Below are 17,059 nucleotides of genomic sequence, written 5' to 3' on the forward strand. Positions count from 1 at the left end.
CTTAACAAGCAAGACCTTCAGTCTCTCCTTCCACTCGGGCTAATTCAGAAATTTGAAGAGTTCTTCTAAAATATGGCCAAGCAATATTGATCCCCTTGCTGAGCAGCGTTTATGTTCTTACACAAAATTTCTCGATATCATTCTGATAAAAAACATCAAAGGTGGATACTTGGGGTAATGGTTCCTTTGATGTATTAACAAAACATCTGGATGTTTTCTATGATCTAGAAACCGAATATACCAATTAAATCCCAATATATTCCCCGTGTATTAAATAGAATCAGTCAACATAATTTCATTAAGGCACAGGAAGGAGAATAGACACAGAGGAAATCATTTCTACTTTTTCTAACTCTACTAAAATACTACTGTCAACTACATTAGTGTGAGTGTGCGTGGATGAGGGCTGGTTTAGGCAGCCTCACCTGGCCCGAGTCAGGCTGACTGGACTCAGGTGAAACCAGCCACGCACGCACGCACAGCAACTTGGAGAACCAGCGCCATGTATCCTTATCTATAAACCTGAAGCAAGAGACTTTGTTATGGTATAATACATGAAGAACTAGAAAGTAATAGGTCCTTAGTGAGGACTTCTGCAAACAAATTGCTGTTGTTTTCAAAACCCTTTGGCTTCGTTCGGAAACAATCTGTCTCCTAAATGCAAGCATTAAGTCCTGCAAACAGCCAAAAACATCGCGCCCCCTCCAGTCCCTCACTGTCTAGTCGTTATTCATTCAGGTCCTCGTGTAACAAAGTATGGATTTACACGCAGCCGATATGTCAACCGCTCAGCCATAGAGGCCATATGCTTTGGATTGATCTGCTAGAGAGGTGCCGTGGATCACAATAAAGGAAAGAGCGATTTAACACACTTCCGGTTAGACTTGTATCTCATGCAGGGTCCCAAACATGATCTTGGGCATACCCCTGATAGGGTGAATGGTTGATGGGTGAATAGTTGATGGGTGAGAGTTAAAAGGGTGAGAGTTGAAAGGTTGAGAGGTATGCTGTGTGTGTGTGTGTGTGTGTGTGTGTGTGCGTGCGTGTGTGTGTGTGTGTGTGCGTGCGTGCGTGCGTGCGTGCGTGCGTGCGTGCGTGCGTGCGTGCGTGCGTGCGTGCGTGCGTGCGTGCGTGCGTGCGTGCGTGCGTGTGTTATGGGGAAGGTAAGGTTGGAGTAGTCCGTAACGCATGCTGCTGAGCAGGACGATTAACAACAAGGGCTTTCTGTTGACTCTTTCAGATGCTGTCAGAGAAATCAGGCAGAACCTGGATGGACTGAGCAGCCACCGGCCGACGTGTCCACTTTGATCAGGAGCCGGGAAACCAGAGCTTGACTAAACCAACATGCACATATTGAACACGTGGGCACAGAACTGAGAAGATAAATCTGGTCCAAGTGATCGTGTACAGCCAGCAGCCAAGATGAGGTGTTTGATTCCCACTGGGGGAATGTTTCTGAAGGATGCACTGTAAACGCTTGGTGCAGCACAGGGTAAATCATGTGTCGCTCTGCCTCCCCCCTTACCCCAGCCCTCTTACGCAATTATTGTATGTTATACGTCCTTGCACTTAAAAAATAGTACTTAGCATCATGTACGTTTTTATCCTAGCTATCTTTGTTGTATATGGGGAATGGGTTAACCTAGCGATTGTTAGTGCTTGGTCTTTGGTTTTATGAACATCCTTACTGTACCGATAGTGATAGATTGCTTTTCTCTCTCTTTTGACAAAAGTAATTATTGTAAGTTGCTTTGGATAAAAGCGTCTTCTAAAAACCCTTTGTGTAAACGAGTAGAGTAGATCCAGCTTTTGTATCTGATAAACGTAGAACCTTTTAAAATAAATAAGGTAACGTAAAAGGCCAATATCTCCGGATCAGATGACTCTTCCTCAACATTCATTCTGAATAGTACCTCTATAGTACTTCTATATCTAATAGTACCTTCTCAGGGTGTGCATCTCAACAACCACTTCAATGCCAGGCGAAGCCGGCTGCTAAAGGCGTCTCCAAAACAAAAAACACTAAATCCTGCTCTGGTTCATGTTTTATACGGGCTATAAAAATCTTTTACTGCCCACGCTTCAATATTAGTTTCATCCATCATGGGGCAGATGCAGAAATCGATGCAGGAACAAGGTGACATCATCAAGAGCTGCCCTCGCATTAAAGGAAATAAATTTATTTTGATTTCTGGACCGAGAGTTCAGCCCCCTCCCAGCCCAAAAGAAAAACGAATACAAAGTAAAATGTCGTCAGGATGCTGGGAAGTGGAATTAAACGCCCTAAAAGCGTGAATTCTCTCCCTCGCAGGGGGGGGGTTTGTGTGTGGGGGTAGGCTCCTGCGATGCCTGGCAGCCATCTTAAAACCACGACTTCGTCATCGACGCTAGGCAACACTGGAGGTGCTGTCAGGACCTGTGTGTGTGTGAGAGTGTGTGTATGTGTGTGTGAGTATGTGTGAGTATGTGTCTATATGTGTGTGTGTGTGTGTGCGTGTGTTGTGAATGTGCACGCGTTTGTGTGTGTGTGTTGTGAATGTTAAAGAATCTTCAGGGTCATAGAGACAAAACACAACACCATTGTTTCGTTAAGATATTCCGGTAATGTGACTGGGGAATCAGCTGTTGTTCTTCAGACTACGATGTGACCTAACCTCGCGGGGTAATGAAGGGCAATTGGTGAGCTGATTGTTTTACATCGTCTCCAACCGGGCGTCACACACAGCTGACCTTTTCCTTTGAGGTGGGATGAGATAATCTGTTGGATTTCTGTTTGCATTACAAATCCCATCCGACTTCCAATCCCTCATTATTACAAATCCAACGCCATTACCAAAAACATCCCTATCTACGTCAAATCCCTTGTCGCAACTGTTGCAATAAAGCGTGGCGAGACAGGAAATGGAGATGTACTGTATATGATTATATATGCACCGTTATTATTATAAATGCATCGTGGCTTGCAGCCACACAAGCATACTGTATGCACATTGAATGTATACTGTATATTGCTACTGTGGGAGGGGGACACAATATTTATATACATTGGTGACAGAAATTCCAAGATAATTCATAAAAGAATACAATACTTTGTGCATTATTGATATTGTTTAGAACGAATCGATCTAAAACTTATTTCACCATTTCCTCATTCTTCATTAAGCAAATAATAAACCATTCAAAGCACTATATCCCTTCATGCACTGAAATAAAGCACCTAAATGCGCATTTGTTTTATAGGTATACAAATACAATGAGGATAAAGACGTGGCATTGTGTGGGTGCAACACTCTGTGCTGTAATCAAACCCTGGTGTCTCTGAAGTCTATTGAGTTGAACCTGTGGCACGTAAACAGACGCCCTCACTGTGCTTTAAATGCAAATGACCAGGCTTAGAAAGTGCAATTCAACAACACATTGTGTTCAACGAAATTAGTCACACAGCGCTGCTCGACACAGTTCAGACCAGTGAACCCCAGTGACTCAACCGAGAGGCACTGACCACACTCCAAAGCTCATTCTACACGTGTTCCCGATGAGTCAGGTGCTCTGTGCGTTGACCCGTGAAAGCTAAGACACGATCACAATGCCAAATCAATATTGATTTGAAAAATATGAACGCAATGCATCGATTGGATGATTTATGGTCGACCGAGCCCCTCAGCGTACGCTCTGCGTCTGCTGTCTGCACAGCAGGCTGTCGCTGCGGAGCCTGAGGGAACGTCAGCACAGGAGAACCTGAGGGAACGCCAGCACAGGAGAACCTGAGGGAACGCCAGCACAGGAGAACCTGAGGGAACGTCATTACAGGAGAACCTGAGGGAACGTCAGCACAGGAGAACCTGAGGGAACGTCAGCAGGAGAGAACCCGAGGGAACGCCAGCACAGGAGAACCTGAGGGAACGTCAGCACAGGAGAACCTGAGGGAATGTCAGCAGGAGAGAACCTGACAGTGGCCGGGAGGCGTCCAGACTCCGTCAAACTCACTTGGGCTGGCACGCAGGGAGAGAGACAAAGACATGCTGAGAGGGAGATACATGGGGAACAGAGAGAGGGAGAGAGGGAGAGAGAGAGAGAGAGAGAGAGAGAGAGAGAGAGAGAGAGAGAGAGAGAGAGAGAGAGAGAGAGAGAGAGAGATCTACATACACATGAGAGATGGAGAGAGAGAGAGAGAGAGAGAGAGATAGAGAGAGAGAGATATCTACACACACATGAGAGACGGAGTGATATACAAAGAGGCATACACATGAAATAAAGATGGTAATCTCAGGGGGGGAATGCAGTGTTTCCTGTTTTCTTACAGAGATTTTCTTCCAATGAAACTCTGCATGTGGCAAGGTGGTGGTGTCAGAAGATGATCATAAGAAATGTGTATATATAGCCTGTCTTTCCACAGCTATGGGAAACATTCAGTCTACCCGTGCTGGCCAAGTCTGTGTGTTGGATAATGGCCAAGCAGGTATATGAGGATGGGATCCAGTCCAGTCGTTTGAGTTATCAGACCTCTTCTGTCAGCCGCACCCCGTCCGTTAGGGGCGGGATCCATTCCATGTAGTGCCAAGCCCCCCGACAACATGATTGGTCGAAGCAAATTGGAAGCGAAAGAAGGTTAAACAGCCGGTTCACCAAGACTGGAGCTTGTCTGTTTGAATCCAGCCTATCTGTCATCGGACCAGCTCAAAAGACTCAAGGCCTCACCCTAATCTTGGTCTGGGAGATAGATGGAAGAGAGACATAGAGCTGACATACAGAAAGGGAGAGGGTGAGAGACACTACTTTGGCTTTGCAAATGTTTATCTTCCATGCCAATAAAGCTCTTCAGAGTTGAAGGAAAATTGAGAGAGAAGAGGGAGATTGAGAGTAAGAGCCAGAGCGAGAGAGACGTACAGGGAGAGAAATAGTGAGAGGGAGGTGGAGAACAAGAGAGAGAGCGGTAGAAAGAGAGGTAATAAGAGAGAGGGGTAAAGAGAGAGAGGTAGCGGCACAGAGAGAGAGAGGTAGAGAGAGAGCAGTGGAGAGAGAGAGAGGGAGAGAGAGAGAGAGAGAGAGAGAGAGAGAGAGAGAGAGAGAGAGAGAGAGCGAAGGACCTCCGAGTAGTGTGCGTAGCACCGGCCCCTTTAGATTCCCTGATGGCTCCTTCCCCGCTACGACGTGAAGGAGTTTGCTTCACCAAGGCGCCTCAACACTTAAACATTTATTAAATGGGTGACTGCCAGCCCCTGTCGCCCGGCTTCCGGAGGCACGATAAATATTACATGGATGTATTAATAAAACACAGATTCCCTCTGACATGCGCAACTAAATCCGTTAACTAAACCGAACATTTTTCCTTGTGCTGCTTCAGCGCTCGTGCTCAGGAGTGTGTGTGTGTGTGTGTGTGTGTGTGTGTGTGTGTGTGTGTGTTAGGATGTGTGTGTGTGTGTGTGTCTACGTGTGTGTGTGTGTGTGTGTGTGTGTGTGTGTGTGTGTGTGTGTGTGTGTGTGTGTGTGTGTGTGTGTGTGTGTGTGTGTGTGTGTGTGTGTTTGTGTATGTGTGTGTGTGTGTCTTTAGAAAACGCTACGTGTGTGTGTGGTTCTTTTGAAAACACTGTGTGTGTGTGATTCTTTAGAAAAACACTCTGCGTGTGAGTGTGCGTGTGTGCACGCGGGTGTGTGTCTTTTGCTCGCTTTAGAGTCTTTGACTCACATGGGGGACAACGCAGAGGGGAGGGAGCCCCCACAGAGAGAAGTCAAAACACATTCAGAGACAATAACGTCGGAGGAGAACGAGGCTAAACGACTGAGATAAAACATCTCTGGAGGGACAGCCCGGACCTCTCAGAGCGCCTCCGTGAAGTCACCCCTCATCTCTCGTTTCCTCATGCATATTTAATCGTGGTTGTGGTCGGACTGCATGACTTATGATCATGGATGGCACAACAGACACAACACATCTGTTTCTATTTCTTCCCATCGATCCCTCACACCACGGTGGTGTGAGTGATTCAAACCGACCCTCTTTGCTGTCCTCACTAATTATCCAACTTCACTTTTTGTTCTTCATGAGAGCGTTTAGCGTGTGTTGGATGAGCATGAGTCATTGTGCTTCATAACGGGCGTTGTAACTGAAGTGTACTTTACTTATGATGGGCTAGAGTTGTTTCACTGGATGTCGTCACAATCTGTGTGTTAGTGTTTACGTGTGTCCATGTTAAATGGTGAATGGACTGCATTTGTATGGAGCTTTTCTCAACAGTTGCCACTCAAAGCGCTTTACAATACTGCCCAACATTCACCCATTCATTCACAAACCGACGGCGGTTTCAAACACGCAAGGCAGCCAGCTCGTCGGGATGAGTAAGGATGAGGTGTCTTGCTCAGGGACACCTCGACAGTCGGCTAAGGGGAGCCGGGGATCAAACTAGCAAACTTCCGGTTACCAATCAACCCGCTCTACCTCCTGAACCACATGCCAACCCACCGTCCCCCCATGATGTAAATAAATGGAAGCCTCTCCAGTGAACTGACTAGCAATCCCATTGTTCTATACATAACACCTAACCAAATGTACTAGACCAGCATCAGAACATTTCCAGCCAGGGATTGAAATGTGTTTTCACCACATTACGGGTCTGGGCTAGTCTGTCCGGTCTGACTGTAGACCCAGCACAGAGTTCTCGTGCCAGGAAACAGAGCAGCGTTTGTGGGGCGGGCTAGATGTAAACTGACATTCAGTGGCCTTGTTTGAGTTCGCCTTTTAAGGAAGAGCACTTTTGAGACAGGATGGTTATGTTTATGTTGCGCGTGACTCGCTTGCAGAAGACTAAAGTTAGGTAAACACATCCCTCTGTTTACACTTCGACCTTCTCTTCCTCTTATGTTTCTTTTCGAAGAAATTCGGTATTCAATGTTTTTTATATAATAATATTACATCTATTATCTTTCCCAACTAGATTTGGTGTTTTTGAGGATGTTTTTGTTCTACATAGGGGTCTGGGAGGTTTGTCAGCGTGTGTCACTGTGTGTATGTGTGTGTGTGTGTGTGTGTGTGTGTGTGTGTGTGTGTGTGTGTGTGTGTGTGTGTGTGTGTGTGTGTGTGTGTGTGTGTGTGTGTGTGTGTGTGCGCGTGTGTGTGCGTGCGTGCGTGCGTGCGTGCGTGCGTGAGTGTGTGCGTGCGTGCGTGCGTGCGTGCGGGCGTGCGTGCGTGTGTGTGTGTGTGTGTGTGTGTCCGCATGTTTGCACGCTTGTACCTGTGTGTGTCTGGACTGCACCTGCGTGTGCGTGTGTGCTTGAGCCTGCACATGTGCACTCCAAAAAAACACATAGTTTCTGAATCGATTCAGCGCCACGATCTGCCTCCTAAATGAGGCCGCGTGGCAGAGCACCCCCGCGTGTTCTCTGACCGAGGGGCCATGACTCAGCCGTCCGGGCCGTCACCTGGGGAGCAGAGGTTCTGCCGCGCGCACAGCCCTCCGAGGCAGCGGAGGAACACCGCCCAGCCGCACTCGGGTTTTTGTTTGAAGATGAACCAAAATGGAGGAGGCACATTTGAATAATAATGTCGGGCCTGAAGGCTTGTTGTTAAGGGTATGGGTCCCCCGATTTGAATACAGATTAAAAGAAGCACGATGTGGGGGAGGGGAGGTAGCATCAGAACCGCTTGCTGGCTCCAGTCCATTCTCACTTTGTATGATGGAGATTCTCCGACTGCTCGGCCATTACAGAAATGAAGGTCACTGTATTGATCATCTCCCAATCATCTCTTGCTCAGTCCATCTCTCTCTCTGCCTCTCTCTCTCTCTCTCTCTCACTCTCTGCGTCCCTGTCTATACTCTCTCAGCATAATCGCGATTATGGAGCAGAAATAATGCTGGCTGGAGACAGCGAGTATGCGATGATGGAGCGATTTGAGAGGTCTATGTTTGTATCTTTAGATGACACACACTACATGATACCCCCCCACACCCCCCCACACACCCCCCATGCCTTCCAGAGGGCTGCGAGTGGACATTATCGCGTGCATCTCAAGTGCTGTGTTGTTCCGCTTTGAGAGATGTCATCAGATAAATATTTCACTAGTGCGATGTAAACATGTTTGCGGGCCGTCCATCACACCTCCACACGACATGACTGTGTTGAGAAGCTCTCAACACAGCGGTGGCAGAACAAGTCTCCGGAACAGATACACACGTGAAGAATCCGTTTGCAAAACAGCCACGTGGGCTGTATGTCTCACTGAAGAACTGCCACAATTTCCCCCCCGGTTTCTTGTGTTTAATGGTTTGATGTGTTTGTGATAAAGATAAAGAGAATTGCTACTCCAACCTTGAATTGGTTTCACTTTTATGCTTGGTAGAAATGCGTTCCTTGCAATCAGGCATGTGTATTAGCATCCCCCCCCGCCCCTTACAGAAGTACCATTCACCAGTGCAATCATCCAACCAGGGTGAGATTAGTGTTTCGAGTTCGATAAGTGTGCAAGTATGTTTGAATCAGTCTACGGCCGGAGCTTCCAAACATCTTTTGCTTCCTAAATGCGGAATTCTCCACCAGTTTGTCCTGTTGACACTTGATTTGTTGGGCACTTAATGTATGCACTTATTGTATGTTGTACGTCCTTGCACTTAAAAATAGTACTTAGCATCGTGAAGCACCTTATCCTAGCTGTCTTTGTTGCATACAGGGAATGGGTTAACCTAGTGATTGTTAGTGCTTGGCACTGGTCCTTACTGTACCGACACCACTATAATGCTTCTCTTTCTTCTGACAAATGTACTTATTGTCATTCGCTTCGGATGAGAGCGTCTGCTAAATGCCCTAAATATAAATGTAAATTAAGTAAGTGTAAGCAGTACTTCATAAGCATTTGCACAGCTTTCCACTTTCCAAGAGGCAGTATCACATTATATATTATACCTCCCCTAAAAGAAAGAAGGATTGGAAAAATTGCTACTAACCTTTTGCATCGAAGAACTCCTCGTCGGAGCTGTCGACGGACTCCTGCGCGATGTTCTGCAGGCACCAGTGGGCGGCGCTGTGCTTCCGGGCCGAGGCTGAGGGAAAAACAGAGACAGTCAGTACTTCGTTAGTCAGAGACACGACGCCTCATGCCCACTGCCTCCGTCCGTTGACTGATCCCCATTGACTTTGAATGGGGACGCCGGTGGACAGCGTTGTGTGGTGGCCATGTTTTGATTTCACTTTCACTTTTGTCGGATCAAAGAAAATGTGGGATAACAGGACAGTGAGGAGGAGAAACAAGCAGCATACCATCAGCCATGGAGGCAAGGACCACTGCACGTCTGTTGGACCTGACATCGGTCTCATCATTGTTGTTTTTTTTGTTTGAGGTTTCATCATTGTTGTTTTTTTTGTTTGTGGTCTCATCAGTGCTGTTGTTTTTGTTTGTGTTGTCATTGTTGTTGTTGTTTTTGTTTGCAGTCTCATCGTTGTTGTTTTTTTGTTTTGAGGTCTCATTGTTGTTGTTGTTTTTGTTTGTGGTCTCATTATAGTTAATATTATTGTTTGTGGTCTCGTTGTTGTTGTTGTCATCTTGTTTTGTGTCATCGCATTACGGCAACATTCCTCTAAAACAAATTACACTGATTAACACTGATGACACTGATACAGATACTGTAGCTGCTTGTAAAACATGCCCAGACATCAACGCTACAACCAGTACGTTCTCCTTCGTAATTCCCGTTCCGGGTCGGAACGTTTTGTTCATGTTTTGTCCCCCGTGCTAGAATCACTATTCTCAGAGTAGCCCGGGGTTGCCAGATATGAAACAAATTGGCAAGCAGACCCAGAGTGCTGTTGCCATGGAAGCAGGCAAACAACCTGGATCGACTGAGATTTAACCAGATTCTACCTGACCTCAAAAGCCTGGCCCTTTTTGGAAGGCTCCATGACCCAAGCTCTGCTAAAACAAGAGCACTTGAGGGTCGGAGTTGCATTTTAATGACCAAGACAGCGAGAGAAAGCCTGGATTGAAGACGTATTCCAAATGATTGGGTTTTAAATGTACCACGCACATTAGCTGTCGACTTATATTAAGGACTCACGTGTGTATCTGTGTGTCCATGTCTCTGTGTTGATGTGTCTGTGTGTATCTGCGTGTGTGTCTGTGTGTCCATTTCTCTGTGTTGATGGGTCTGCGTGTATCTGCGTGTGTGTCTGTGTTCCGTGTGTTCGTCAACCTGCATTGACACACGGACGCAATCTGCGTCCGTGTGTCTGTATTCCGTGTGTCTGTGTGTCTGTGTGTGTCCGTGTGTCTCCATCTCTGCGTGTCTCTATGTCTGTGTGTCTGTGTGTGTTCTTGTGTCTGGATGCCTGAAACTTCAGAGGCAACAAAACACTTGAAGTACATTCTTGAGACTTTCATACCTTTGACTTTCATACCTCTCTCTATGATCAGCTTCAAAGGCTGTCCTCCCGTCACAAAGCGTATTGTTCCTATGACAGACGGTGCTACCAGACTGACGCCTCGCCATTCATCGTCATTCAGACTGAATGAATCCATAGCTTAGTCACAGACATGGCTCTCATGGCTAGGCTACATAATATATGTTTATTGAATTAGTGATGTTCTCTCCCTTTGAGGCAATAAGAAATATCACACACACAAACACAAACACGTTACACACACATACACACACACACACACGTTACACACACACACACATACAAACACAAACACGCACACACACATTACACACACACACACACAAACACACACACACACATGGGGGGACATTTCAGCAGAGTGAGATACATACAAATAAATGTTGTTTGTGCTTCTTGGCGGAAAGCTACGCCTTGGGCCAAAAGCGTATGATCTCATATTTCACGGGCTCAGTCGCATTGAATCCCGGATGCATTATCTTCTGAGGGATTTCCATAAAAGCGGGTTGGGGTTTTCTTGAACTGTTGGCCAGCTTCGGCTCCAATAGGCTCTCATTCCCTTGAATATTAAAGTTTGTATGCAGAGCATATTTCCTTCAAAAGGCCAAAAAGTGGACAATAAGAATTTGAAAGTATGATCATTTCACAACTATGCTTGAGTAAGACCACAGAAATTGAATTATGCACGTTAAGTACACATCCGCAATGGAATAAGCTGGCAGCATTGTCGAATCATCTTGTTAGTTTCACTTAATATCAACGCCCGAAACATGATTACAGCTAGCCCAGTCGGTCCAGACACAGGGTTTGGGTACGGAATGACCTTTTTAAATGGCTTGAATTATGCTGTCTGGGTGCTTTTGTCCTTCCTGCTATTTTCACGCAAAAAGCAGATCGATTTCTAGCCCTAAAAAGCCCCAAGCGGGTTCCGTTTCGGCGGACTATACTGCCCCACCGCCCCTCACTGCTCCTGCATGAGGTAAGGCAGTAACAACCTTTTGGGACACACGGACATCCTCATTATTAAATTGATTAAATGCTAAAGCTGACCTTTAAAAAAAAAGGGTTACCGACGTAAGATATGGGGGGGGGGGGGGGGGTGACTTCTCAATCCAGCCATTTTTAACTGCTTCAGTCCCCCCGTTTTGCAGGTATTCAGCAACCACTGCCGCGCCGGCTCCAATCTCGTCGCGCGTTAAAATTAGCACGCTATAAATCTCTCCATCGACGTGAGACACACCCCGCTCCTCCCCCCACCCCCACCGAAAAACAAAAGGGCACCCAGAAGGGAGCCGCAGCTCTCTGCAGGCTGCAGGGAGACAAGCAGGAGTATATTGAGTCGATGTCTGCACACATGGATCAGAATAAAGCGCCTGGTGGACTCAGTGCCCTGCCCCGGTGCCATGTATCATATAAAGAGGAAATGCTTTTCCCGCACGGATTGTGAACGGAGCGGATATGAGAAGATCTTTCCGTCTCCCAATGCACACACAGCACACAACAATACCCTGGCATGCTGCAGTGTGTAAGTGTGTGTGTGTGTGTTTGTGTGTGTGTCAGTGTGTGTGAGCATGTGTGTGTGTATGTGTGTGTGTGTGTGTGTGTGTGTGTGGGTGGGTGGGTGTATATATGTGTGTGTGTATGTGTGTGTATGTGTGTGTGTGTGTGTATGTACCCTTGCAGAACCATATCGTGGAGGTGTGTGTGTGTGGGGGGGGGGGGGGGGGTGCAGGAGCCGTGAATTGGAAATAGCTTTTAAAAAAGCCCCTCCACAGATTTAATTAAAGCCCGTTCTGGCACACAATTAAAAAACTATTACCACATCCAATGAGAAAAAGATTAATCTTGGTCCAAGAAGCTAAATCACTCAGTCGTCACCCCTTGACGTGAAAGGTCCTCGCCCTTCTTTTCTTCACCTTCTCCTCGGCTACTCCTCCCGTCCCGGGGTCAGCGCGCCTGAACTGCACCGGCAGCCCACCTCCGTCTCCACAGAGCTCCACAGATCCGTCAGGGGGAGCGTCTGACTCTGAGCGAAGTGCCCTGGCCTAGTTTCAGCCGAGCCGACATTGTGACGACTGCGAGTGTGCCGGTGGCAGGCGGCGCTCTCCTTCAGCTGCTGTGTGCGGAGTACAGCTCGGGAGGAGCCGACGGGGGCGATGAGGCTGAGAGTACGGCGCCCTGATGAAAGCGTGATGCACCGCCGGCAGGCCTGGTGGCGATACGCCGGTAATCAGAGCTGTTATGTTATGGTCGCCGTCTACCCGTCCATTTTCTCTCTGGCTGTTCTTTTTGGTCTGGGTCGTTGGCTGGGGGGTGTGGGGGGGTGGAGGTGGGGGGTTGGCCCTACAGCTGCTGGTGACGATGGGGGGACAGAAGCCGGTTCAGGGCAGCCTGATACGAATGACAGGGGCACAACCTGAACATGGTGGCATGGTGGGGGGGCATGATGGGGCCGTGGCAAGTGTAGGGTCACACACACACACACACACACACACACACATTCACGTTAGTCACACGTTCACATGTAACAGTCACGTGTCCCAGACACACACACACACACACACACACACACACACACACACACACACACACACACACACACACACACACACACACACACACACACACACACACACACACACACACACACACATTCACGTTAGTCACACGTTCACATGTAACAGTCACGTGTCCCAGACACACACACACACACACACACACACACACACACACACACACACACACACACACACACACACACACACACACACACACACACACACACACACACACACACACACACAAACACACACACACTTCTCACTCACACACTCCTAGGGATACAGGGTCTCCGGTGAGTTGTGTGTAACAAGATGGTCAGACGGACACTGTGGCAGCTGGGCCAGCAGGACGTCCTTGTCTCTGGGGGGGGGGGGGGGGGGGGGGGGCTACAGGTGGCCTAGTACTGCTTTGGGGAACCTTTCTCTGCCTCTTTTCCAGACGTAACACTATGAAACGGTGGATTGAGAGTCGGCCCACCCACCACTTGTGTTTCTGTAGAACGTACCGCATCATTCCATCACGATAATTACCATAAGGTTAGCGTTTCCATTAGTCACTGTTACGTGGAGAGTACTTTACAAATCCCATCCTCCCCCATGTTAGGCGCCACTGTTGCACAACTGTGTTCTAAATATGAGTTCACCTAGAGTCTGCAAAGCCTCCCCACTTAACCCCCCCCCCCTATTATGCAGTTATTGTGTGTTGTACGATCTGGCACTTAATGTGCATACTTATTGTATGTTATACGACCTGACACACAAAAATAGTGCTTAGCATCATTACAGTACACACAGAGACATATTGTTCTTTCTCCGTCTTCTGACAAATGTACTTATTGTAAGTCGCTTTGGAGAAAAGCGTCTGCCAAATGCCCTAAATGTAAATATCTCTGCTGTGAGCCGTTGCACCACTAAGGAGAGCCACCCTCTCTGTATCTAGTGGGTGTGCTACATGTCACTGTCCCCTACGGTGAGTGATGGTGAATGGAGTGCATTAATATAGCACTGTTCTGACCTATGGCCGCTCAGAGTGCTTCACACTTCATGCCTCACCCGTCCATACCCCGACAGCTCTGTCCGCCGTACCGCTGGCCCGTCGGGACGGCTGGGGTACGGCGCCTCGCTCAGGGACACCTCCACTCTTGGCTTGTGAGCAGGCAGGGATTGAACCAGGAACCTGCCGCCCGCTGGCAAACGATAATGTAAGAATCAATAATGTCGATAATTATCATAAACTGATAATCGATAAGTCAATAGCAGCGGGCTCGTCGAGGGCAGCTGGGGTACGGCGTCTCTCTCAGGGACACCTCCACTCTGTGCTTCTGAGCAGGCGGGGATAGAACCAGGAACCTGCTGCCCACTGCAAAACGATAATGTCTCCTCCCCTCCCCTCGTACCCTGTAGCAGATGTGGGGTGCCAGGTAAGAGAGACTCCCCAAACCCCCCCCCCCCCCCCCCCCCCCGGCGCCCTAGCCTCACTCCTGACCCGCTGAGCGGCGGCGGCGTTGGGGGCAGCTGCCTGCGCGCTGGGACCCAGACCTCGTGTGCCTCCCCATGACAAACGGCCATTACTTTTAAATTAACACTGCTTTGTATGCTCAAATACAGTGAAGAGGTCAGGGGGGCTGAATGCATTAGTGCGCGCCGCTGTTTAATTCAGTGAGACACGGCGACGGCTCCTGGGGGGGGGGGCGTCTTCCGCTGAGGGCACATGTGGTGAAGCACATGATGCCAGACTGTTTGTACGGCGGCCGCGACGCGTACAACAGGCGGCGGAGGGTACACAACGCTCCGCAGGTGCAAAGAACCGCCACGGCGCGGCCGGTCAAAAGACCAGTGCAACAGCCGCAATACAACTGCACATTTATGGTTACAAGCAGGGCGTTGAGCAGATTTGTTGTTGTTATCCAAAGCGACTAACAAGAAATATATTTGTCTGAAGAAAGTGAAACAACAATATATCGCTGTCGGCACAGTAGTGATGTACATAGAGACAAGTGCCAAGCACTAACTATCGCTAGTTTAACCCATTCCCTGTAAGCAACAAAGATAGCTAGGATAAGATGCTACACAATGCTAAGTACTATTTTTTTAGGATGTACAACATACAAGAAGTGCGTATGAGGGGTGAGGGAGGGTGGGGGAGGCTATGCTGACTCTGAACAAGGGTTACTTAGAATATAATGATTCTTGTTTCCATGAGTTTATACACTAATTGAAACAAATGTATGAATACTATATTCCATTTCAGCCAAGCCCTTTCGGCTAGAGACGACTTAATTCTACACTCTTAACTGTATTATTATAACACATTATAAACTGATTCTGTGGGTGTGAACAGCTCATTTTAGAGAGAGAGAGAGAGAGAGAGAGAGAGAGAGAGAGAGAGAGAGAGAGAGAGAGAGAGAGAGAGAGAGAGAGAGAGAGAAAGAAAGAGAACGAGAGAGAGAGAGAGAGAGAGAGAGAGAGAGAGAGAGAGAGAGAGAGAGAGAGAGAGAGAGAGGGTGGGAGAAAGAGAGAGAGAGAGAGAGAGAGAGAGAGAGAGAGAGGGATGTGAAAGAGAATGAATTGTTATGTGGAGGGCTGTAAGGGTTGCTGCCAAGTCCCAACAAAGCAGGAGGGAACAGTGGATTTGCTTTTGACCACAAAAGTAAAACCTGTTCTTTAAAGAGTCTTTGGAGGAGAAACACATTCTAGATAAATGGTGGCCTAGTGCCTGGTGGACCTATTCACTCCAAAGCCTTTGAAGGAACACAGAGGTCCGGGAAGGGAAAGTGAGGAACGTGTCAATGAGCAGCAGGTGTATTGGTTTAGGACCTTGCCCGCCTACAGGCAAACAATTGGGTTCCAACCCACAGCCTGTGGGCTGTCAGTCAGCTGGAACTGTGCAGCTTTTCTAAAGTTGTGCTTTTTCCTTAAATGGCTGAAATAATTGCATTATCGGGTTGGTATTTAATCGTGCCCTATCACGTGATGTCACTACACCAGAGATCCTTGACTTTTGTAAGGGATAATGTGTTTCAATATTTGGGTAATGAAGACTATGAGCAGGTATATAGACAGCATTTGATAAGCAATCTGCAGTTTTAGTACCGCACCATTGCCACTTTTACCGCTGATCATTTTGTCTTAGAGTTTAATTTTAGGCCAGTCATTTGTGGTCAAACGACCCCTCGTAAAGACGTGCAACCCGTTGGCCTCTTTAGAGCCTAGGATGAAGTAGAATGAACGGGTCCTAGCAGACCGCTACTGCCTTGCCTAACGGAGGGGAGGGATAGGTCAGTGTAGCAGGAGAGACCATACTGTTGGGCTCTTCTCATCCTCCCCACCTCTCTTTTGAATTGAAAAGTCTTTAATGTCCCCAAGGGGGCAATTCGGTTTGCAACACGTAGCCAACACATACAAAAAGACACATAAAACATGGAGTTATTAATAGATAAGAACATAAATTCACATGTCGAACCACCATGCTACAGTGTACTTAAAAAAATAAGTGCTGTAACATGGGCAGGGATAGCAGATGACCTATTGCTTTTTTTGAAGCCCAAGAGCTGATGGTACAAATGATCTCAGGTATCTGTTAGACCTGGCACATTTTCGGGAGGTATGCCTCCTCCCTGATGGTAGGACTCTTGACAATGATCTGTATCCAATGTTTGGTCCACTGCAGATAAACCAAGTAGCACCACTAGCCTATTTCAGTATCAGAACAACAGTATTGTTATCAGCCCAGCATACCCGATGTAATTCACCCCGGGGTAGTGAGAGAATGAGCGTTACAGACAGAGAAAAAGAAGATAGATAGCATAAAAAAAAAAAAACGCCCAGCTTCCCTGTTATTATGATTTGGAAAAAGATAAGATCCACATACTAATTACAAGAAATTGAAAACAGAATTAGTAAGTGGGCTTGCCGCTGGCACAACAACGCAAGCACAGAGCAGGAAAGGACAGCCCTGGCATCACGGTGAGGCCGTGCCATCGGGTACGTTGCAATAAACAGAAAGTAATAAAAAAGATTGGCGCCTGGCTGGCTGGATTGGACTGGACCAAGGCGACCCCGATGTACCCCGGCCCCCCCCCCCCCCCCAGTCAGGCTCCCCCGCGGCCGCT

The 17,059-nt window shown here is 47.7% G+C and overlaps 1 protein-coding gene across 1 annotated transcript in view; it reads right to left on the reverse strand.

The window, feature by feature from the left end:
- Window positions 1-17,059, reverse strand: part of pitpnm3 (PITPNM family member 3) — a 62,320-nt gene that overhangs the window by 43,037 nt on the left and 2,224 nt on the right. Inside the window, exon 2 of the mRNA XM_056610793.1 lies at window positions 8,937-9,032. Within this exon, the coding sequence (XP_056466768.1) occupies window positions 8,937-9,032 (96 nt within the window). The remainder of the gene's footprint in view (window positions 1-8,936; window positions 9,033-17,059) is intronic.

The sequence above is a fragment of the Gadus chalcogrammus genome, chromosome 16 (assembly GCF_026213295.1).
Source record: "Gadus chalcogrammus isolate NIFS_2021 chromosome 16, NIFS_Gcha_1.0, whole genome shotgun sequence".
Lineage (NCBI taxonomy): Eukaryota > Metazoa > Chordata > Actinopteri > Gadiformes > Gadidae > Gadus > Gadus chalcogrammus.